At 35.4% G+C, this 24,167-nt stretch overlaps 1 protein-coding gene across 2 annotated transcripts in view; it reads left to right on the top strand.

Moving 5' to 3' along the window:
• Window positions 1-4,456: 4,456 nt before the first annotated feature.
• The window catches only part of grik1a (glutamate receptor, ionotropic, kainate 1a), a 59,467-nt gene continuing 39,756 nt past the window's right edge, over window positions 4,457-24,167 (top strand). For both annotated transcript variants that reach the window (XM_030153768.1, XM_030153769.1), the window contains exon 1: window positions 4,457-4,858. In XM_030153768.1, the coding sequence (XP_030009628.1) occupies window positions 4,777-4,858 (82 nt within the window). In that variant the 5' untranslated portion in view covers window positions 4,457-4,776. The remainder of the gene's footprint in view (window positions 4,859-24,167) is intronic.

Here is a 24,167-nt window from a genome sequence, read left to right as displayed (position 1 = left end):
ACCCTCTCCATCTCCTTTGTAATGTCAGCCAGCATCACAGCCACAAAGGAAAGACTTCACATCCTTGACATTTAACATCACCCCTTTATTTCCACTCTGCTCTTCCTGCATTTCTCCCTGTGTCCACCAGGCTGTGCTGTTTCACTGTGTGTCATAACACGCTGATTGCTGAGCTCGGCACAGTCATGTGCACCTTAATGGATGTAACCAACAGGCACTTACTAGGCAACTTATTCCCTGCTCTGGTTCAGAGACAGAGGAGGAATCACACTTCGGATGTTGTTGTTCTTGTCTTTTTAATTCTGATGCTGTTTTAGGTTTTAGCTTGCTGGCAGTTGCTCAGTAAGGACTGTGAGGTACAATCGCCCTGTCCATAGAGACCCCATTGACACCCCCCCCCCCCTTTTGTACTTTAAAAACTGTGTTTGTACAACAGCTGTGGAGTGTTATCATTTTTATGTCAACAAGAAAATACATTTTTAAAAACTGAATTCAGTGTGAAATTCATTCATTTTACATTCGCTTTGACTTGGACTTTTGGAATTTAATGTTATTATTTTTCTTGTTATACAGCATTAAAAAAATCAACATGTAAACGTTGAACTGTCATCCAATAAAATGTTGCTGACCCCAGTCCCTTTTGCAGATCAAGGGTGGATGTACACCCCTAACTTTTGTCTTCTTAGATAAGACAAGATAAATCTTTGTCATTGCATCAGGATACTATGTACATAGTACAAGAAGATCAGAGCACTGCCCCACGGTGCAAAAGAGAAAGCATGCAACAATAAAAACAGAACAAAATATACACAGTAAAACCCACAATTTGTGCAAAAATGTGCATATGTGAGATAATTAAATACAGTGTGTAAAAGTTATTGTTACATATGCCACAAGCAATTGGAAGAATCAAAACAAACTGTTAATTGAAAAAAAGTTATTAAAGAATTAACACCACTGGTGAAATATTTTCATTTTGCAATTAAAAATTGTACTTTTTATTCAGAGCTGCATAGTTCTGTTTGACCTGTTCCATTTGCACATTAAGATGTGTTAATATGCTAATACAGGACATGATAAAATTATAGTTTAAAAGTGTTTTTGTGGATCTTTATAAATTAATTTAAAGTATATACAGGGGTTTCAGCCACCCTATGATAGGGTCTTGCCACCCCTTGTAAAATCCTCTAGATCCACCCCTGCTGCATCTGTAAACCTCTACAGATCTTTTAACACACATTGTAACCTTTGAAACTGAAACTACAATGTCCATAATTTTACAGATCTGCCATACTTTCTAGTTTTGTAGCATTAATAGATATGCATGGCATTTAACAGTTGCTCCACAGAGCAAAAATTCTGCTCAGTATTCAAATCAGACATTTTTTAGTGTCAGGAGTTTTGCCCAAGGACTCCTTCTGGAGAGCCTGGATGGTCATTTTCCGAGTTAATTAAGTTTGTCTATAGGCAGTTTGTCAGAGGTCCAGGTTGACTTGGCACGTTTTATCAGATCACTTGGCTTCCAGCTTTGACAGGGCTCACAAACATTGTGACAAACAAAATATCACTTCTGCCGAAATGGGGATTTTTACTTGAAGGAATGAATATTCAAGCTGTGAGGCGGACAGTGCCGGGAATCTTCACCTTTTTAAAATGTCACATAAAGTGAGTTTTCACACGCCAGTCTGAAGAAAGCTTTCAGTCCAGTGATTAAAAAAATATGACAACAGTAAAAGCATCAGTCATCTCAGGGGGAGTATTTTGGTGGAGCATCTGAAGGATGAGGTTCTTGTTAACCTAACTTTATAATGTCTCTGTTGTGTAATATTTTAACAGTCCCTCAAGGACTTGAAAAGAGTCATGGGATTTGGGGAAAAGGCTTTCAGTGACCTCATGAGATGAAGATAAAGACCTCACTTGTCTGCAGAGAGAGATAATCTGGCATCTGCCCTGTAACCTGAAGATTATTCCCGTCTCATCAGGACCGGTGGAGAAAACCGCTGCCAGCCCATCTGCTCTATAATCCAAAAGCAAACACAGCCGGAGTGCAGCAAAACACAACCAGAAATAGACTGCAGGTACCTCCAGTGTAAAAGTACCCTGTCTGTTCAGATGGCTGGATGAGGTTTAATAGCGCACCACGGTGAATGCCATGCGTAATTATGTTCTTTATAGTCTTAATCTTTTAATTAAATGGGGTAAAAGTCAAATGAATAAAGTTTAATATGCATGATGGATTAGTTAGTCAAACTCACTAATCCATCATGATGGATGATGGAGTTTTCATCTACATGCAGGTCTTCTTTTTCAGGTGTTCCATACATACATATATTACCCTGGACATGTTTACTAGAAAGTTTTATCATCGTATCATCATTTCATTAACCCATAAAGACCCAAATATCCATCACCGACCAAAAGCATCTGATATAAACTGTTTAATACCTGTTGATCCACTAATCCATGTAAATAATTAGTGTAAAATACAGTTTGTCATCCTTTCATGGTCATCAGATGTGACCCATTTGGATGTTCAGAGGCTCTGCAGTTACCATGGAAACACTGTCATCTTCTACAACACTGATTCACCAGTAAAACCCATGGAGTTGGATCAATGACAGTGGAGGGAAATGCTTGGTTTACGTTCAGTTAATGATAGATTTCACTCAAAAATGTCACTTTTTTCCTGTGTTTTCTCTGTTTTGCATATAATAACCCTCATCTTTAATATGAGCTTTTATGAACATTTTCATGATCAGTGAATTAAATATAGGAAAATACCTGATTTATACTGATAAAATACAGAGGATTATAGATTATAGAGAATATTATAAATAAATGGCGATAAATCATTTAAGAAAGGTTAGATTTGGGTGCTTCTATGAAACTGGTCCCTAAAAACAGGACATGGGGCTAAAAATTCAAACCAGATGTAAACTAATGTTATGAAGCAAGTTTGGAAGCACTTTGGATTTATTTCAAAAATAAATACTTATGAGATAAAAGAGAAACTATTTTTCAGATAAAACACATTTTTATATTATTTTCCCTTATATTTAATACAAAAATCCGCATGTAACACGGTCAGAAGGACACGAAACTTTTGAGCTACTTTTTTTTTTTTTTTTTTTTTAATATCTCTGTTATCTCAGGTACATTTTGGGAATTGAACTAATTATGCAAGGCAGAGTGTTTCACAAAAATGGCCGCTGTTGCAAAATTATTCGCAATTTATATCTGTCTAAATGAGTAGGTTCTGAATGGAACACAGGTGGACACGATGGGATACATACAAAACCTGGAATGAGACTGCCAATTCATGAAAAACCCACATGTCTGGATTAGAAAAACCACTAGGATTGACAAATTTAACACAGTATCTTTATTTACGGCAGTATATAAGACCATTTCAAGCCATTTGGACCAGATCAAATGCACTGACACTTTGGTAGCTTTTCCTGTCCCAATTTTGGTCCTATTTTTTGCCCCAATATTTTATTGAAAATCATTAATTTTGGGATGGCTCAGAGCAAGAGTATATATATTTTTTGCATTTATCTGAGGTCATCATTAGGTACATCCTGGGGGGGAAATATTTCTAAATTTCTCTTTTATTTTTGGGTCTAAAAAAGCAGTAAATGTGCCAGGTACCAAAATGAACCCAGTTTCATAGAAGCACCCAAAAAGAGAAAATTCATTTGGGAATTGACATAAAAGTAGAGCTGGGTCTTTATGGGTTAATGACAGTAAAACAGTAACTCCTCATTTAACCCTTTCATGCATAGTGGTCACTACAGTGGACAGTTACTCTACAGCTTTAATCTTGTATATTCATGGGTTTTGTTGTTTTAGTTCCATATCAATCAACACAGTGGACACTTACGCATCATCTCATAAACTGCAATTCATACCATTATTGTAACTTTGCTGTTCTCGGTTGGTTCTTGAGTGGAAATCAATTGTTAATATTTATTTTTTGCATATTATCTCAATGAAGTAAGTAATAACTAGTATTTGAATATGTTAAAATGTGAGAAAACATCAGATTAGCTGCATTAAACATGGTTTCATTTCACTGTTTTCATAACACTTTATGATATTGGGTTTTAAATACATGTTTCTTTGCTTCAGAAATAAAATTCATGGTGTAGCTGAGTGGACATTTTTGTAACTCCATGAAAAACAGGTTGATTTAAAAACATATTCAATCACACTGTTTTTTTGTTTGTTTGTTTGTTTGTTTTTTTCATGCCTAAAGAGGAATAAAAACACTCAGGAAAAAAAAAAAAAAAAATCTTGATTGAGGTTTTCATAATTCATGCATGAAAGGGTTAATCTACCATATTCCAAAAAATAACCACATTAGATTACATTAACACTGTTTTTACTCTGATAAGGCTCACCGGAAGTTTCATCCATGCGCACTTGACACTGCTCCTTACCTCACACTCCCCCCAAAGCTCCTGCAGTTTTGGATGCGCACCGACTAGTGAAGTGGACGCGTTAACTCCTAGTGACTGCTTCCCTGTGCACACTTCTGCAAAGGGATGGAACTGGATTAATGTGGTGCAGAAAAGTTGGGCTCTATATACTTGCTGGCGTGTTTCTTTGATGCGTCGGAGTGATGCAGAGTAAAAAGGACCGGGTTGGGAGTAACTTGGGTTGCGCGCTAGGTTGGCACCTCAGGTAGTTCGGCGCCTGGATAAAGGTTGTTGTTTTTTTTTTTTGTCCTTCTGACATGGTGATACCACTCTTGGTGAGTTCGCCTGGAGCATTATGGAGAAAAGAAATAGACTTTTCAGTTGTCTTCTCCTTATGGTTCAGCTCTGTCTGAGCTCATCACAAGTCCTCAGAATCGGTAAGCGCAACAGCTGTTTACGCACGGTGTTCAAGTGTTTTACTGTATTTTAACCCTTTCATGCATAGTGGTCACTACAGTGGACAGTTATTCTCCAGCTGTTCTTTGGTATATTCATGGGTTTTGTTGTTTTAGTTCCATATCAGCCAACACAGTGGACGCTTATGCACCATCCCATACACTGACATTCATACCATTACTGTAACTTTACTTTACTGGATAAACCTGATCTGCAGTGACATTTTTGAGTGTAAATCAATTGCTAATAAAAAAATATGAAGGTAGATTTGTTTCTTTATTGCTTTAACAAAAAAAAAAAAAAAAAAAAAATCACTTCAGTCAAAGAAAAAAGTGTTCAAATGCAATTTTTTGGGTCAATTGGGTAATTTTTTTTTCATTCAAATATTTTTTTATTGATTTTTTTAGTTAAAGCAATAAAGAAACAAATCAACATTCATAAAAAAAAACAAAAAACAAACAAAACAATTGCATTGTTTTTTCATGCCTAAAGAGGAATAAAAACACTCAGGAAAAAAATCTTGACTAAGGTTCTCTTAATTCATGCATGAAAGGGTTAAGTTTGGCAGCACATTGTGTTTCTAGAGAAAATAGGAGTGGTCATAACACAGGAAAAACACCATCATATATAGAGTCTATGACAAACATTAAATACACTTTTCTGCTTGTGACATACATGAAATATTAGTTTTCTTTGTGTTTCCTTTTATTTCTCGCTTTATGCAGCATGCAATATTCAGTGTAAATGTCTCTAGTCTATTTTAGTCGGATTTTTAAAGCATTTGATCCAAGTCAAAGTGATTAAAAGGATTATGATTAATAATCTTGGGGCCATGTCACTACAGAAGGAATAACCTACTACATCAAAGCACAAAATACCCTTTCACAACTCCTGCTGCCAGTTAATTTAGTTTCGCAGACAAATGTCAGTTGCAGCCATGCCCAGGGCGTCTGTACCTGCCACCTCAACCTCCCACAGCCCACAAATTCAATCATGTTGGTTTACATTTCCATGCTGAAAAGCAAAGATCAGCAAATTAGTCATAAGTGGATTTATATCTCACCAGAATCATAAAAATGCAGGATGCAAATTAAACGTTTGCAACTGTTAACCCTTTCATGCATAGTGGTCACTCCAGTGGACAGTTATTCTACAGCTGTTCTATAGTTTATTCATGGGTTTTGTTGTCAGCCACCATAGTGGAGCTTATGCATCTTCCCATAATACACTGCAATTCGTACAATTACTGTAACTTTGCTGCCCTTGATAAACCTGATCTGCAGTAGCATGTTTTAGTGTAAATCAATTGCTAATTGTTATTAGACTGTAATTAACAGCTTTCTGGAACAAAAAGTTTTGTTTTTTTTTTTTGGTTTTTTTTTGCATATCCACCTGACACCCAGCAAATGCATCTTGTCCACTGTAGGGGATAAAAGTTTTACAGTTTTACTTTAAAAATGCTGTGCATTGCAAAGGACATTCCATTAAAAAATCAATCAATCAATCAAAATTATTTGAAAAATGTATCTGAAATAACTGTTGCATTATCCAATCAAGACAATTTTTTAGTGTAAAAAAGCTAAAACTGTCAATTTCCTGGGTCTCAGGAGGATATTATCTCCATGAAATGAGTAATGACTAATATTAGAGTATGATAAAATGTGGGAAAACAGTAGCAATTTAGCAATTAGCGGCATTAAAAATGCTTTTATTTCATAGTTTTCACACAGTTTATCACTTTCTGATGATGAGTTTCTTTGCTTCAAAAATTAAATGCATGTTGTCCAGTTGAGTGGACATTTTTGTAACTGCATGAAAAATAGGTTTATGAAAAAAAAAAAAAAAATCAATTGCATTGTTTTTTTCATGCCTAAAGAGGAATAAAAACGCTCAAGAAAAAATATTGACTAAGGTTCTCATAATTCATGCATGAAAGGGTTAAAAAAAAAAAAAAAAAGCCAAAACTTTTACTTTCCTGGGTCTCAGGGAGTTAAATGTGTTCTTAATAAAACCATATTTTTAAAAAATTAAATAAAAAAATAAAAATTCTAGATGCATTTCAACTTTAGCCTAATTTGGAGAAATAAAATCAATCTAAAAAATCTAGATCCCCCGTGACCCTAGTGAGGATAAAGCGGGTTCAGAAAATGAATGAATGAATGAATAAAAAATCTAGATACTTTTTTTCCTAATTCGTGCATGAAAGGGTTAATCATCAACCCACTCATTCATCTTCAGTGAATTATCAGTATTGTTAAATGCTTTAAATGATATCTGCAAAATTGTAATGAGTCATATTGTGAACTTTTATGTGCACACGATTAAGTTTCTCATGTTCTCAAATAGTTATTGATAAATTACCATCAGAAGACTTCTTGCCGCCCATCCACAGACACAAACAAGTAAAAGTAATAGATTATTGATTGATTCCTCCCTGTCTTGTCTTTGTGCTACCAGAGACTTTTGTTGGGGCAATTTCACTTAAAATATGTCCTCCAGCAGCAGATCTTTCCTGATCCTGATGCCTATCGATCACAAAGATGGATGTAAGGAAGACAGAGACAGGAGGATGTAATCATCCTCTGTCCTCCTGTCATAGACGGTGTAGAGAAGTTAAGAGGAGCTGGAAAACTTCACCCTAGACTTGATTAAATGAGGAGAGGCTGGTGAATGCCGTGGGCTGTGTTCATTATCCCAGCGTCTCACTTTCAGGCGTTGAAACAAACCACAGTCCAACACTAATATGTGGATCTAATTGACTGAATAAATTGAGAATTGGTGTCGCCGGCATCTATCCTAGACTTGAAGCGGTAGCCTACAGTAGGTTTAGTCTGAACATGTGCCTTTGAGGTTTATTTTGAGATAAAAAGCTTTGTTTTAGTCGGTATTATTGATTGAATCACAACGCAACAATAAGATCATACTGTTTTCAGAAGTGCAGAATTATTAATGAACCGATATAAAACATGAGCAGTTCAAGTTTTTTTTCTTTTAATCAGACATCATAATAGAACTTCATACTGTATTATGTTCGATAGAAATGAGCTTATTGCTTTTAAATAAATAATCATGTTAATTTTTATAAATACTGTGTTATACTAATTAAACATAATATAACCCGTACAGTGTTTTTGTAATCGACATGCCGTCATTTTAATTCTCTTCATAGTTAATCAGGAAGAAGTGTTCCTATTGACAGCAGGTCAAACCTTACATGGGAGGGGTCTTTCTTGATAAATTAAAGAGCTAACTAAAAGGACGTTTAGAGGAAAATACTGTAAGATGTATGGAAGGTACTCAGGTGGATGGATGATTTCATGTTTTAACGCAAAAGTTTAGTCGATAATGACACAAATGATATTTATGTTGTATAAATCATAAACCATGTACGGAGGTGTGAATAATTTTTATAAACGTCATATAAGATTAAGTATTTTGTACAAATGTTACCTCTGTTTTTAACATCAAGTGGTGATTTGTAGGTCAAGGCAAGCACTGAATTATTTTACCCTGACATACACTATTACTGTGATATAAAATGACATGTCATGGATGTTGATCATATCGGCCACTCTAGGCAGTAAAAGTGTCACAGTCGTCTTAAGACTTGAAACTATGGCTCTAAATCTTGAACGTTTTACTGTTATTAGTGACATTTAAAGTGGTTTGAACCATGTGTTGAGGTTTTAATAATGTTCATATGTTCGACGTAGATTTCTTTTTGTTTTTTCCACTGATTTTTAAGTCAATATAGGCTACATTTCTTAAGGACCTGGAAGTTAAGGTAAATCCATCATTAATTTGTCGCTGGCTTTGATCGTCTTTTTAACCTGTCGTCCTTCAGAAGCGTCGTTCATTGCATTGTATATGATCTCATTTCGATGCGGACGGCTTTTTTCATTTGAAGTTCACAGTCCTACAGGCAGGGGTTTTATGATATGGAGTTTAGCTCTGGGTCACATATTAATATTCAGGACCATTCAAGACCAATAAGTTCAGCTTTGATGGTTGAGTGCAGACCCCTTGAACAACACGAGTTTAGAAATTCACTGAGCCCTTCAAGATTTGCATACATAGACACCATTGGACTGCATGTTTATATCAGACAGAAAAATACCCAAATCTGGCTGATGGTATTGCTTTATGTTAAAACAAGGCAGGTGTGTTGAAGCTGTTATCTACATTTACATAAGAATTAGGGCTGCACAATATTGGATAAAACTGACATTGTGATTTTTTTTTTAACCCTGCAATATATATTGTGATATGAAATAACACTCATAAGGATATAATAGCAGTGTGGTGTGGACGTAAATCAGGGGTGTCAAACTCGTTTTGGTTCAGGGGCCGTATGTAGCCCAATTTGATCTCAAGCAGGCCAGGCCAGTAAAAAAATGTCTTAATAACCTATAAATAATGACAAATCCAAGTTTTTCTTTTTGTTTTTGTACAAAAAAACCCCAATTAAATTATGAAAATATTTACATTTTACAAAAAAGATGTGAATAACCTGAAAAAACAGAAATTTCATTTGAAAAATTAGTGCAATTTTAACAATACTATACCTCGACTTATTATTTATACATATACATTTACACACAATGTTACATAAACATTGGGTAACAGGTATAATATTGTTGAAATTTTGGAGTTTGAAACTAAAAGTTGAACAATTTCTACAATATTACATCTCTTATTATTAACACAACTACAGATCACAGTGGATCCATAAATGCACAAAACATTTAGTAACAGGCAGAATATTGTTAAAATTGCACATTTCGGATTGTTTATCTTTGTTTTTATTTATGTATTTATTTGCATTTTATTGTGAAAGAATCGTTTTGTTAATGTAAATGTTTTCACAGTGTAATGTTATTTTTTTTTCACTTAATTTTTTTCCACATAATTTTTCACAAAGAAAATTTGTAGTTGTCATTATTTATGGGTTATTGTGTTGTCATTTTTAATTGAGATCACATTGGTCTGTATGTGGAACCTGAACCAAATGATTGGACAACCTGGACTGTTCAGGTAAATTTTTGCACTTTTATCCCCCAGGCCGGAATAGAACCTTTGGCGGGCCAGATTTGGCCCCCGGGCCGCATGTTTGACACCTGTGACGTAAATGGTCTAACAAATTAGTTGTTTCCTCTTAGTGTGATGACAGGTGCAAGGCACTGTTGACACAGAACACGTGTTTCGATATCATCTTTCTTGTAGCCGAAATAATTCCAGAAAACTGGCGTTGCTTTTCTTTTTGGCAACAACTCCTCATTTTCAGTGATTTTCTCTTGTTCATTGCTCATTTTTCAATGTTGTTACCAGCAACTCACTCCAAACTGATTAAGAACGATTGTGATTGGTGGATTGCTGCATACAGTGTGTGTCAGGTACCCTTGAAAATAGATGAGAACACATTGAGTTCATTTGCCACTTACATTGCTGGACCTGCGATGTGACTATTGCGCACATGTACATTGCGATGTCGATGCTCAAACGATATACTGTGCAGCTCTAATAAGAATGGTCCCTTCTTCATTCTATTAATTTACTCCTTTCTTTGTAAGTAGCCATTAAGAAAATGGATCCCTTTTCTGCTAAGTTGCCAGAGTTTTGGAGACTTGGCTCATCTTCTGTTATATATATATATATATATATATATATATATATATATATATATATATATATATATATATATATATATATATATATATATATATATATATATATATTTACACACACACACACATACACTGATATGCTGTGGAAGTGGCTGCCTCGATAGCATGATCATTTATCATACTGGAAGAGCCTCAGGATTTTTGGCCGTAAAAACAAACAGGAGGCTGTAGCCTGTCATAAAACAGCATGAATAACATTTGTATGTATTGATCCGGTGTGTCTCTGAAGCTTCTTTAGTGATGTACAGACTGAGTTCAGGAGGCTGAGTGAAACAGATCCACTTCCATTCATCGTCTTCCTTTAAATTGCCTAATTTAAGGGCACCTGAGTCTGTCCCATTTGTGGGCACAGAACAAATGAATTTGGAATCTGAGAGAGGAAACACTTCAGAGCAAGCCAGTGTCTTGTGCCAGCATGATGGCACCTGAAGCACACAGAGGATCAGTCTACAGCCACTGCCAGAAATGTCAAAGTACTGTTTACAAATGCTTAGTTTGTACTTGCTCTGTTTGTCTATTCTAGATTTATCTGGAGATACTAGGGCTGTATACAGTATGAAAGATAAAAGAAAGCTACATAGATAGATAGATAGATAGATAGATAGATAGATAGATAGAGATAGACAGACAGAGTTGTCATTTTCCCACCTTTTGCTACGACATCCTCTGAGCTGCATCTGCCCTCTTAAAATTGCAAGTTTCAGCAAATATATGACTGTTTGTGTCATCTTCTTTAGTATGGATTTAGTAATTCTAATACCAATTCACCCTTCCTTATGTCTAGACTTATTTCACTGAAACGTCTCTGTCCATATGACAAACAAACCTCAGCACCACCCAGCCCATACAAAACCAACACAGAGACATTATGTGGATGATGCCAGACCTATTTTTACTATAAAATCTATCAGTCGACCTCTAGTTTTGTTATAATTTAGCTGCAAATCTAAAATAGTGGATTTGTGAAGCTGATAAAATCACATTTTGCTGTTTTTCCCACTGTGTGACTGTAACTAAATAAGATAGATAGATAGATAGATAGACAGACAGACAGACAGACAGACAGACAGATAGATGGAGTTGTCATTTTCCCATCTTTTGCTACGACATCCTCTGGGCTGCATCTGCACTCTTAAAATTGCAAGTTTCAGCAAATACACGACTGTTTGTGTCATTTTCTTTTGTATGGATTTAGTCATTCTAATACCAATTCACCCTTCCTTATGTCTAGACTTATTTCACTAAAATGTCTCTCTCCATATCACAAACAAACCTCAGCACCACCCAACCCATACAAAACCAACACAGAGACATTATGTGGATGATGCCAGACCTATTTTTACTATAAAAACTATCAGTCGACCTCTAGTTTTCTTATAAATTAGCTGCAAATCTAAAATAGTGGATTTGTGAAGCTGATAAAACCACATTTTGCAGTTTTTCCCACTGTGTTACTTTTACTAAATTAGATAGATAGATAGATAGATAGATAGATAGATAGATAGATAGATAGATAGATAGATAGATAGATAGATAGATAGATAGATAGATAGATAGATAGATAGATAGATAGATAGATAGATAGATAGATAGATAGATAGAATTAAACTGAACTAACAGGACTATTATTGTGTCTTCAGGTTTTGATCATATTGCCTGTTTTTGAGGTGACACAGGTTTTAGGAAATTCATGTTCCCAAACAACCATTGGCAACCAAATCATTTACTCATGTAAACAGTTTAATACCTGCTGATCCACTGATCCTATCAATATATGTAAATAATTGGTATAAAATGCAGTTTGTCATCTTTTTATGGTCATCAGATCCATTTGGACATTCAGAGGCTCCACAGTAAATGTGGAAAACCCGTGGAGTTTGACAAATGACAGTGGATGGAGACACTTGTTTTTATGTTCAGTTAATGATATCTTTTGCGGAAAAAAAAATCCCATTTTCTTCAGTTTTCTCTGTTTCTGATATAATAACCTTTGGATTTGCTCCGAGCTTTAATGAACATTTACATGATCAGTGGATTAAATATAGGATAATACATGATTTACACTGAAAAATATGATAGTATCGCAATAAATGGCAATAAATGGCAATAAATCACTTAAGAAAGGTTTAAAAATAATTTGGGAAGTGCCACAAAAGTAGCACTGGGTCTTTATGGGTTAAAGTCACAAAGCCTAAACATAAAAATTCAGATGACCTTAAAGCTGCAGGAGTCGAAACACATGCAAGGGGGAAAAAAAACAACAACAAAACACTAGAATTCTCTCCTCTCAGTCAAAACCAAAAGAGTAAATATTAGCATACATGAACCTGTTGCTGGTGTACATGAATGAAGCTACTTTTCCAAGCTTCTGTGTTGAGACCGAGCATTGCATCTGATGGAATCTGATCAGTGATCATTAATTGGTTTTATCAATGATGTATCTAACTGTCTGCCTATCTGAAAATGCTTGTGATTAGAGAAAAAAATCTGCATGGTATTATTTTTATACATCCAAAAAAACATAGGAAAGGAACCTCTTGCAGAAGTTTAATCTCAGACAACCTGAATCACAATATACTGAAAAGTAATTACGGAATTTTTGCTCAGTGATGCTAAAACAACTACATTGGATTTTTTCCACAGATGTCAGATGACTTCAGGAAAAAAGTACACCATATATTGCATCACACATTAGCTTCTGTTGGGGTAGATATAAATATAAAAAGTAAGTAACTGATAGACAATCATTTGTGTTGGTGGCGTGTGATATGCAATAGATATGTTGTGTAGTTGTGAAAGAAGTAAACACAGCCTTTGCTAAAGCTGTTCATCCACAGGACACCTGTTCAGATCTCTGCTTTCCTCACTCAAAAACTCAGTTTCATGCTTTGGTTATTTGTTTTTATCCTTGTCTGTTCTCCCAAAAATGATTCCAGATGTCACTGGGGTGTATGTAGTACATGCATATTTTCTTTTGTGAATCTAGCTTCTGTTGGATTTCATACTGTGTCTGTTGTTCTGAAAGTTGGTCTTTAAGGATTTTTGGAGCACATGCAGTATTTCTTTGGAAGGCTAAAAAGCTAATAAATGACTTTTGAAGGGCACATTTTACCACTAAAACAAGGTCTGTTGAATATTCACTGAAGTGCAAAACTATTTTTCACACTGAGAGTCTTTAGATCTACAGGGTGTGACATTTAAACAGAAGCTAAATGGACTGTGTTGTTTACAGGCCTTTATTCACAGAGCTTTGTAACTTCCCTTTTATTCACCTATTGAAACTTTGGTAGTTAGTGTCTGACCAGTGAGAACACTGACATACACACATGGTGAGAACAACCTTTTCCTCTTTGCAGAAAAGTCTCTGTCTTTGTCTCCCTGAACTTTTTTCACTTCTTTCACAGCTTTCTCCTCTTGATTGCAAGCTTGTATTTTAATTTGTAGGGCAACCTTGATTTTTGTTGGAAACTAAATGCCTAAATGTGTATTTTTTCAGCCGGAACAACGGCGTCCAGTGAAATGTCTGTCATCCAGTTTGACACCTGAGACCTTTTTGCACTCCCAGATTCATTTCCTCCTGCCTGAAGTCAAATCACACTTCCAAAGTGCATGACAATCCCTCTTTTCAGTGTGACAGTACTTTTACAGCCTGGAGTTTCTGTCACTGCCAGCTCAAAGAAGTCTTTTATTTGTCCAGTTCAGTGATCCCTCACAGAAGTAATAGAGATGCACATTTTTATTCCTATCTCAGCTGCAGTGTGTCTAACTGTCCTCCGTGGAAATAAAATGTTAAATAAATCACGACTAAACTGTGCTTTTCGAAAATGACAGTCTTGAAATAAAAATATAATACGACCAAAAATATTAATGTCTTTAAATATAATTATGTCCGTAGCATAGAAAATCAATTCCTCAACTGCAGTGACAAGGAATGAAAACCTGCATCCTGCAGCGTGAAGATGATGAATTCATAAAAAGGTACAGAGATTTTAACAAAATAGCACTGAAGTAACAAGAAAAGAAATGTACGTGACGGAAAACAACTACTGTACATGTAGTGCCACATAAACCATAAATTGAAGTTGGTTGAGACAAAGAAAATCAACACAAAGATTAAAGCATTTATCTCTAAATAAACTATAGTTTCATTTTTCTGGCAGTGAATAGATAGAAATCACTGGGACATGCTGATGCATTAATTAGGGATGAAAATCTGCATATTCATACCTTAATGGCACTTAGTCATTAATCAGTCAGTCATATTCAGTAAGCGATAAATCTAGAATACTGTGTGAATTTTGAACAGAACAACATATTATATTCCCTTCTATATTTCACTTGTACATAAACCTGGCTTTTAAAATGCTTCATAATTTATATGCAAATAGCAGGTTAGCACATGTTGTTATCTGCAAGTCAAAAATCCCTTTTGCAGAAATGAGAAATGAACAATCTTCTGATGGTTCTCTTCACTAAAATCCTAAACCCTGTTATCTTTTATTACCACCTCCATTTTACATTTTCACCTACTAAAGAAAAAGAAATATTATAATATTTAGTTTAATAATAACATAAACCAGAGACATCAAATACAACTGAGGGAAAGCACAAGCATGTATGTTCAAACTCTGCACCAAAGTAGTTGTATTGAACTGTGGTGTGGTTTAAGGACAGTGAATGAGTCTCAGAGCATATTCAATATGCTTGTAGTTTATGCACCTGAAAATGTAAGAAGTGTACCGGCATACAATATACAAACCTCAAATGCATGTTAAAAGTCATTTAGGAGTCCCATGGGTCCTCTCAAACTTTTAACACCCATTTATACCGTCTCGTAGGCCAGATGGATATGTATTCCTGGAGCAAATTATCCCTCATTATTTGGAAACTGAATGAATGCTTTTAGTGCTTCTAGGTGCATTAATTCATTTGCAAGGAGAAAGCTCTTGTTTGGAAAAAAAAAATGTTCATTTTTATAACCGCTGCAGTCACAACCCACAGCAGAGTTCAAGCTGCACTGCAAAAGGAGATGACGTATGACTAATGTAAAACACTATTTGTAATTAAATAGAGAAGAGAGAGAGGGATGTAGTGCCATCCTGCATGCACACATACATACAAACACCTCTGGGATTGATCAGGTTTGTTTGATATTTGACACAGCCCTCAGATCTGAGCTTTAGCTTCATGTTTTGACAGTTTGGCACAGTACTCAGATCTGTACCTTACGTTTTTTGTTTTATGTTTCTTCCCAGCCCAGCAGGCAGATAAATCTTGCATCATTTTCTCGTACTGTACCTCTTATCCATGTTTTTATCTCTCCAATCCCAACTACGCATCTTGTAATTAAAGCAGTTACAGATGAAATAGCATTCCGGCATTTAACATGTAATCGTTGTTGATTATATAGTTAATATTTGGCTTCATTGCTTTAAATGAATTTGCATGAACCGCTATGGTGCCGAGATCCTGTAACACACTTCAGCGTGCATAAAAAGGTGATCATGCTTAAATGATGTTCTTTAATTCTAACTTATGTGTACGTCATTTCAGCAGTGGCTCATGATTGTGAATGTAACCCTTTCATGCATGAATTATGAGAACCTTAATGGGTCAAAACACAGTGATGTCTCGTCAGAGAGTGAACTTTAATTGATTGCCATTCCAACATTTATTTCAAAATAAAGTAGCTCCTTGTTTTGGATAATCCCTCATGGTCCAACTAAAGCCAAAATGAATTTAAAAGAAAAAATGTGGGTCAAATTGTCTCTAAAATGTCACGTCAGAGAGATTTTGATTACTGTGTTTTTACCCTAATCAAGATATTTTTGAGTGTTTTTATTCCTCTTTAGGCATGAAAAAAACAATGCAATTGAACATTTTTTTATTAACCTATTTTTCATGGAGTTGCAAAAATATCCACTAGCTGAGTGGACATATGCATTTAATTTTTGAAGCAAAGAAACATGTATTTACTGATACACTGTGTGAAAACTATGAAATTATTTTTTTTTAATGCTGCTAATCTGATGTTTTGTCACATTTTAACATACTCTAATATTAGTTATTGCTCACTTTATGGAGATAATATGCAAAAAAAAAAAATGTTTAAGAAAAATGGCTAATTACAGTCTATTAACAATAACAAGCAATTGATTTACACTCAGACATGTTACTGCAGATCAGATTTATCAAGAACAGCAAAGTTACAGTAATGGTATGAATTGCAGTGTATGGGATGATGCATAGCGGATATGGAACTAAAACAATAAAATGCATGAATATACAAGAGAACAGCTGGAGAATAACTGTCCACTGGAGTGACCACTATGCATGAAAGGGTTAATGTAGCCAGACATTATATGGAATAAAGCCATTTACTCAATTATAGCATTGTTGAGTACATGGGGTTTCTAAGCAAATATCCATTCTGCATTTGATTATAGTGGTGGTACATACTCAGGTATACATTATAGAGCGGAGTATTAATAAATCCTTCCATTATATACTCTTGATAATAAACACAATAAATGTGAAATGTGTGATGATGAAGAGACAGAAAGATGAGAATACAAGCAACACAATAAGACAAAAATGACATAAAGATACGACAATAAGAAAATGATGTAAAAGACAAAACTCATGACAGTCCCCAAATCTAGAGACAGAACTTTCTAAACTATTTTAATAATATAGTGTTTATTCAGCATTAAAATATACATTGATAATTTATAGTAGTACTGCAGAATGTTGCAAGAATTGGAAGTGTTTTACACCTGGCACTACCAGCAAAATAAACCTTAAGAGACAAAAAAAATAAATATAATTACTGCAATATAAAATATATCACAATAACAATACTCACACAATTTATAGTCAGGTTATAAAATGAAATGTTAAAATTCACAACACGTCAACTCTCTTCCTTTTTCACATCCAGCTTAAGCTTTTTGCATGGTTAAAATCAAATGTGGTATATGAATAATTAGCCCATGGTGTGCATCTTAAAAGCAAACCCTTACGCATCGGTGTTATTAATGTACCATTACTTTGCAGTGTGTTTTCCATTATGTGAATCATTTTACTTAAGCGGTGTAAGCATTTAGCAAAGTCATTTTAACACAGAGCTTAATGCTATTTGGAAGTCTTCTGAGAATGCTGATGGATGTGGCCTATATTTCCATTTGGATGAAATCCTCTGAAAGTTTATTCATCTGTTAAACTAATTTATAAAAGTCTGCAGGTGGAACATGTGTTGTGCAGCATTAATATGGGAATTATAAACTGAATTCAAATGTAGAATTAGACTACCTTTAAGCAAAACAAACATCTGCTGCAGGGTAAAAGCAGGAAACATTTTGAACCTGTGTCTGAGTGAGAAATGTAAGGAAAGGTTAAAATTAGATTTAAGTCTGAGAATATCTGCAGAGTCGTTTAGGGAGCAAAAAAATCCATTACACACTGAGGAAACTACCCTGAAAATTGTAACAAGAGCGATGATCATCACTACTTTTTTGCCCCAGCTTTGTTGAATGATATGACTTGACTCCCCCTCTCAAAAATGTGTTTTGAACCTTCACAAAAAGCTTTTAAAGTTATTCTATTTCCTGGCCTTTCACACTGCAAGAGCAATTACACTACTTCCATTTCGTCTTTCCTTTGAGTCTACACTTCACATCTTCTGCTCCCGGATGACAGGATGTTGATGAGCAGTTTCGGGGCAATTTCAGAAGTCTATGTGAATGCCATTGTTTCATCGGCATGTGCTGACAGCCGGTCCATGCACTGACCCTTATGAGTGGCCTTGGGTCCCTACGCTCTGAAAGCAACCAAAGAGAGCAGCCCCCTTTCAGTCTGTGTGACGTCCTCAACTGTAGACTGTGCACAATGTGTAGCTTCAAGGGCTCACTCCAAGTACTTAATTTTCATCGGTCTGTGGGAATTAATTCTATCTTGAAGAGCACTGAAGCCTTGAAACCAGTGTTATTCGAACTGAATACAATATGTGCTCGTGCCTTTGTTTATAACAGTGTTTCTCAAACTGTGGGTGTGGACCCCTAGGACAGGGCGTGAGATCGCTTAACCCAGGGGTATCAAACTCATTTTGGTTCAGGGGCCATATGTAGCCCAATTTGATCTCAAGCGGGCCACACCAGTAAAATAATGACTTAATAACCTATAAATAACGACAAATCCAAGTTTTTCTTTTGTTTTGGTACAAAAAACCCCTGATTAAATTATGAAAATATTTATTCATTATCTGAACCCGCTTTATCCTCACTAGGGTCACAGGGGTCGCTTGGAGCCTATCCCAGCTACATAGGGGCAAAGGTGGGGTACACCCTGGACATTTCACCAGTTCATCGCAGGGCTGACATATACAGACAAACAATCACTCTCACACCTATGGGCAATTTAAATTAACCAATTAACCTATCAGTGCATGTCTTTGGATGGTGGGAAGAAGCCGGAGTACCCGGAGAGAACCCACATAGACACGGGGAGAACATGCAAACTCCACACAGAAAGGACCCACCCCCTGTCGACTGGTGTTGGAATCGAACCCAGGACCTTCTTGCTGTGAGGCATGAGTGCTAACCACTGCACCACCGTGTCGCCCATGAAAATATTTACATTATACAAAAAAGATGTGAATAACCTGAAAAAACAGAAATTTCATTTGAAAAATTAGTGCAATTTTAACAATATTATGCCTCAACTTATTATCTATATATGTACATTACACACAGTGTTACATAAACGTTTGGTAACAGGCAGAATATTGTTAAAATTTTGGAGTTTGGAACTAAAATTTGAACAATTTCTACAATATTACATCTCTTATTATTAACACAACTACAGATCACAGTGGATCCATAAATGCACAAAACATTTAGTAACAGGCAGAATATTGTTAAAATTGCACATTTGGGGTTGTTCATCTTTGTTTTTATTTATGTATTTATTTGCATTTTATTGTGAAAGAATAGTTTTGTAAATGTAAATATTTTCACAGTGTAATCTTATTTTTTTCACTTAAATTTTTTCCACATAATTTTTCACAAAGAAAAATTGTAGTTGCCATTATTTATGGGTTATTGTGTTGTTATTTTTACTTGAGATAACATTGGTCTGTACGTGGAACCTGAACCAAAAGGATTTGGACAACCTTGACTGTTCAGGTAAATTTTTGCCCTTTCATCCCGCGGGCCGGAATGGAACCTTGGCGGGCCAGATTTGGCCCCCGGGCCACATGTTTGACACCTGTGGCTTAACCCAGAAGGACCCAACTTTTGTGGCAGTTCCCAAATGAATTTTTCTTTCTATTTAACCTTTCCTAAGTGATTTATCACAATTTTGTCATACCTGCAGCCAGACGTTAGTCTGGTTTTGTCTGTCTTTTATGTTTTGTTTGTCACTTCCTGTTTTATTTTGTTAAGTTTCCCCTCATGTGTCTTGTCTGTTGTCTTTACTTCCCTTTCCTTGATCGTGCTCACCTTTCACCTGACTACCTGTCTCCGCCCTAATTTGTCCCACCTGTGTCTAGTTGTCTTCCCTCCCTTTTGTGTATTTAAACCCTGTCTCTTCCCTCTGTCAGATGCCAGTTTGTAACTCTTGTAGTTCTTACCAGCGTTTTGACCTCGTCTGTTTGTTTGTCTGCCTGTTGTGACCCGTTTTTGGATTCCTCAGTTTTTTTGTCTTCTGCCTGCTCCCTGTCGGTTTTGTCTGCCTCTTCTGATACCCTGGTTCTGACCTTCTCGCCCTGACTACTGGTACGTGAGTTTTGCCTTGTCCATATGTCCTGTCGCCTGATTTATAGCCTACCTGTGTATGACCTGTTTCCGTCCCTGACCTCCCTTTGCTTTTCCCTAGTCGGGGAAAATACCCCAAAGGCCGCTTGGGGAGACGGGCTGTCGCCCTCGATCCGGAGGACGAATCTAAGGAGGAAATCTCCAACCATTATCCTCAAGATTCTGTCACTGATATTATTATTATTATTATTATTATTATTATTATTATTATTATTATTATTATTACACCTGTGTGTAACTAATAAATCTTTTGAACTGTATTTTTTGTGTCCTAGTTCTGCATTTGGATTCAGTGCCTGTACTAACGTTATCACAAATTTATTATATTATCCTCTGAATTTTGCATTTTTTCCAATGGAAATCGTGGATTTTCTCATTGAATGATCATGTAGATGTTCGTAAAATCTCAGATTGAAGTCAAAGGTTATTATCAAAACAGGAAAAAAACTGAATAAATAGTGACTTTTTCCAGTAAAATGTATCATTAACTGAACATAAACCCAGTGTCTCCATCCACTCTCATTGATCTAACTCCATGGGTTTTACTGGTGAATCAATGTTGTAGAAGATGATAGTGTTTCCGCGGTAACTACAGAGTGTCTGAACATCCGAATGGGTCACATCTGATGACCATGAAAAGATGACAAACTGCATTTAAAACCAATTATTTACATGTATTGATAGGATTAGTGGATAAACAGTTTAAATCAATAGGTGCTTTTGGCCAACAGTGGATGTTTGGATCTTTATGTAAGGTTGTTTTTTTCTTCAGGTCAGAATATCTAGCAAGCAGAACTAATGTTTTGGTGTCAGAGCACCTAGAACTAACTTTCACTTCACTAGACAGAGTGTAGGATTGAAGTATTTTACTGAGGTGAAAAGGTGTGTGACATTTCCATTTTTGCACAGTTTTCACAGTTTGCACCTGATTATTCTGAAAATATGTGCAATGTAAAAGTGATACTGTTAAAATATTTATCTACAGTCGTGGAAAAAATTATTAGACCACCCTCATTTTCTTCAATTTCTTGTTTATATTAATGCCTGGTACAACTAAAGGTACATTTGTTTGAACAAATATAATGACAACAATAAAAATATCTCATAAGAGTTTATTATAAGAGTTGATATCTAGCCATTTACCGTGTTTTCTTGATAATAACCAGAATTACTTAAGTTCTTACTGTACATCAATATCTATGGCATTATACTGCCAAAAACAGTGCTTTTAGGCATTCCATGTTTTCTTTTCTGTCTGTTTTAGTCACATGATACACACAGGAGTTAGTACTTGATTGCATAACCATTGTTTTTGATGACTTTTAATGGTCTAATATTTTTTTCTGACTGTATATTACTATATAATTTTAATGTACTAAAAAAATATTTTTTTCTTATAGTTATAACAAGATAATTTCATGTTTTTATTTGGAAAATTATTCTTTCAAGTAGCAGTCTTGAGTTTACTTGTGTTGTTCAAGCATAAATTTAAGGTGAATGTAATTTGTACAACAAATTATTCAAAGAAAAGCAAAAAGAATGGTTATGATATTGATGTTTCTGTCAATAAAAGTTCGTCTGTACTGTTTTTTTCCCTCGGGGGGGCAGAAGAGCCATTGGTTTATGACAGTTGTTTAAATGATATTTAATCAGACTGAGAACACCCCAGAGACATTGTTCAGAGGTATTTTTTGGTTGCTAAATAATTTAGTAAGTTCATTATTCAGCTTATATCACTATGTTTACATGTACAATGTTCCCTCCGAGCTGCATGAGTTTCCTCCTGTTTCCTCAGCCATTAAGGTTAATTCTCCTGTCAACAGCATTGATCAGGGTTCTGATGAAGATCTGGAGATGTTCTTCAGGGGCCTTCAATGACACTGCTCCTATTGGGCTAATGCTAATAATGCTAATGCTAGGTGTGTGTGTATTAGAATGGGTGAAATGCAGAAACTGAATTTCCCATGTAAAGGGAATTAATAAGTTAAGATAAATTATCATTAATTTAGCTTTATGAGGATTGTTCGGATTTATTTACATCGCATTCAGAAAATATATCTAACTGGAATGTTTTACTGCATGTTACCACCCACAGCAATCACCCATGTATATGATCAACTGGGGTAGAGACAAAGATCCTCTCTGGTACAAATGGACACTCCAAGAGAAAAATCTGCATATTTAGTCAGTCTACTGTAAAACATTATGAGAGAGAATGTCAACAGGTTTATAGATATGAGCAAATATCAAACAGTCATCATTTTTTAGGAGATGTTTGATGGAAGAGGGAGACTGAGTTTACAAAGTGGAACGTTTAAAATCAGTAGAAATGTCTGAAAAAGTATTATTTTTAGTGGATAGGCACAGTTTGTGTGAACAGGAATATCAGAGGAACATTAATTTCAAATGACCTTGTAAATGGCTTATTTGGAAAATTGTCTTAGTAGGGCTGTCAAAATTAAGGCATTAACATGGATTAATTCATCATCATGATTAATCTGATTAAAAATTTTAATGCAATTAACCCATCTGCAGCACAGAATGAGTCTGAACGTCTCTGGCAATGCATTTTGAAAAGTCCATCCAAGTAGAGTTACTGTTGTGCATGTGCAAATGGGCAGTTGATCTGGTAGTGACAGGCAGCAGAACCAACCCATAAAGATGGAAGATGCTAAACAGCATGTTGGCCCTCTAGATGGAAATATGAGGACAAAAAAAAAAACAAGATGGAACAGCTGTTTCAAGTTGTTTTGTTGAAACTGTTAAAGGTGTTTAATAAACACATTAAGTGCATATATATTCCCTTCTTTCTTGAGTTTGTTTGCTCATGCAAAAGGACACGTGATTAATATAGATTAAAAGTGAATGATATTTAATCGTGATTAATCTAAATTAATACGCAGCAACCCTGTGATCAATCTAATTAAAAATTGTAATCGTTTGACAGCACTAGTTTTTAAGGAATAGGGAAAAAAAACAGAATATTAGTGTGCATATAAATGTAGTCATTGTTAGCTTACCGGCCGACAGGCTGTAAGCTATTGTTGTCATGCGGTGTCCGTCGTCGTCATCATCTGTTGTCGTCATCTGTTGTCATCTTTCATTGTCGTCCATTACAAAACTTTCAATCGTCTTCTTCTGCGAAACTACAATTCCGATTGACTTCAAACTTGGTATACAGCTTCTTTGTGATGATGTCAACACAAGGTATTGAAATTATTTCGATCCAGATCTGATTCTGGATTTGGTGCCACTTTGAAAAATTTTCCCATTATAAGAGATAGGAAGTGGATTGATCCAATAAATCAGTAAGTATCAATGATATCAAGTTGGAATTTTAATTTTTTACAGATCCGATTGGAATATGACCAAAACATGGGCTATTTCTGTAAAATAATCAATACACATAACTGGGTGATAATAAATGGCATCTGGATACATTTCCCAAAGTTTTTAATTTGGCCAGTAAGCTACAGGGCCATTGGTCCTTTTTTTTACCTTTATCTGATCAGTTCAGTTATACAGGGTGGGGAAGCAAAATTTACAATATTTTGAGGCAGGGATTGAAAGACTGTATGACCAATTACTTTATTGAAAGTCATGAGAATTTATTTGCCACAAGAAAATTTACATAATAGAAAAGGTTTTTATTCTATGTGTCCTCCTTCTTTCTCAATAACTGCCTTCACACGCTTCCTGAAACTTGTGCAAGTGTTCCTCAAATATTCGGGTGACAGCTTCTCCCATTCTTCTTTAATAGTATCTCCAGACTTTCTCGTAATAGTTTTGCTCAT

Source organism: Sphaeramia orbicularis, chromosome 14, assembly GCF_902148855.1.
Source record: "Sphaeramia orbicularis chromosome 14, fSphaOr1.1, whole genome shotgun sequence".
NCBI lineage: Eukaryota > Metazoa > Chordata > Actinopteri > Kurtiformes > Apogonidae > Sphaeramia > Sphaeramia orbicularis.
This window is presented reverse-complemented; position numbering and strand designations above follow the sequence as displayed.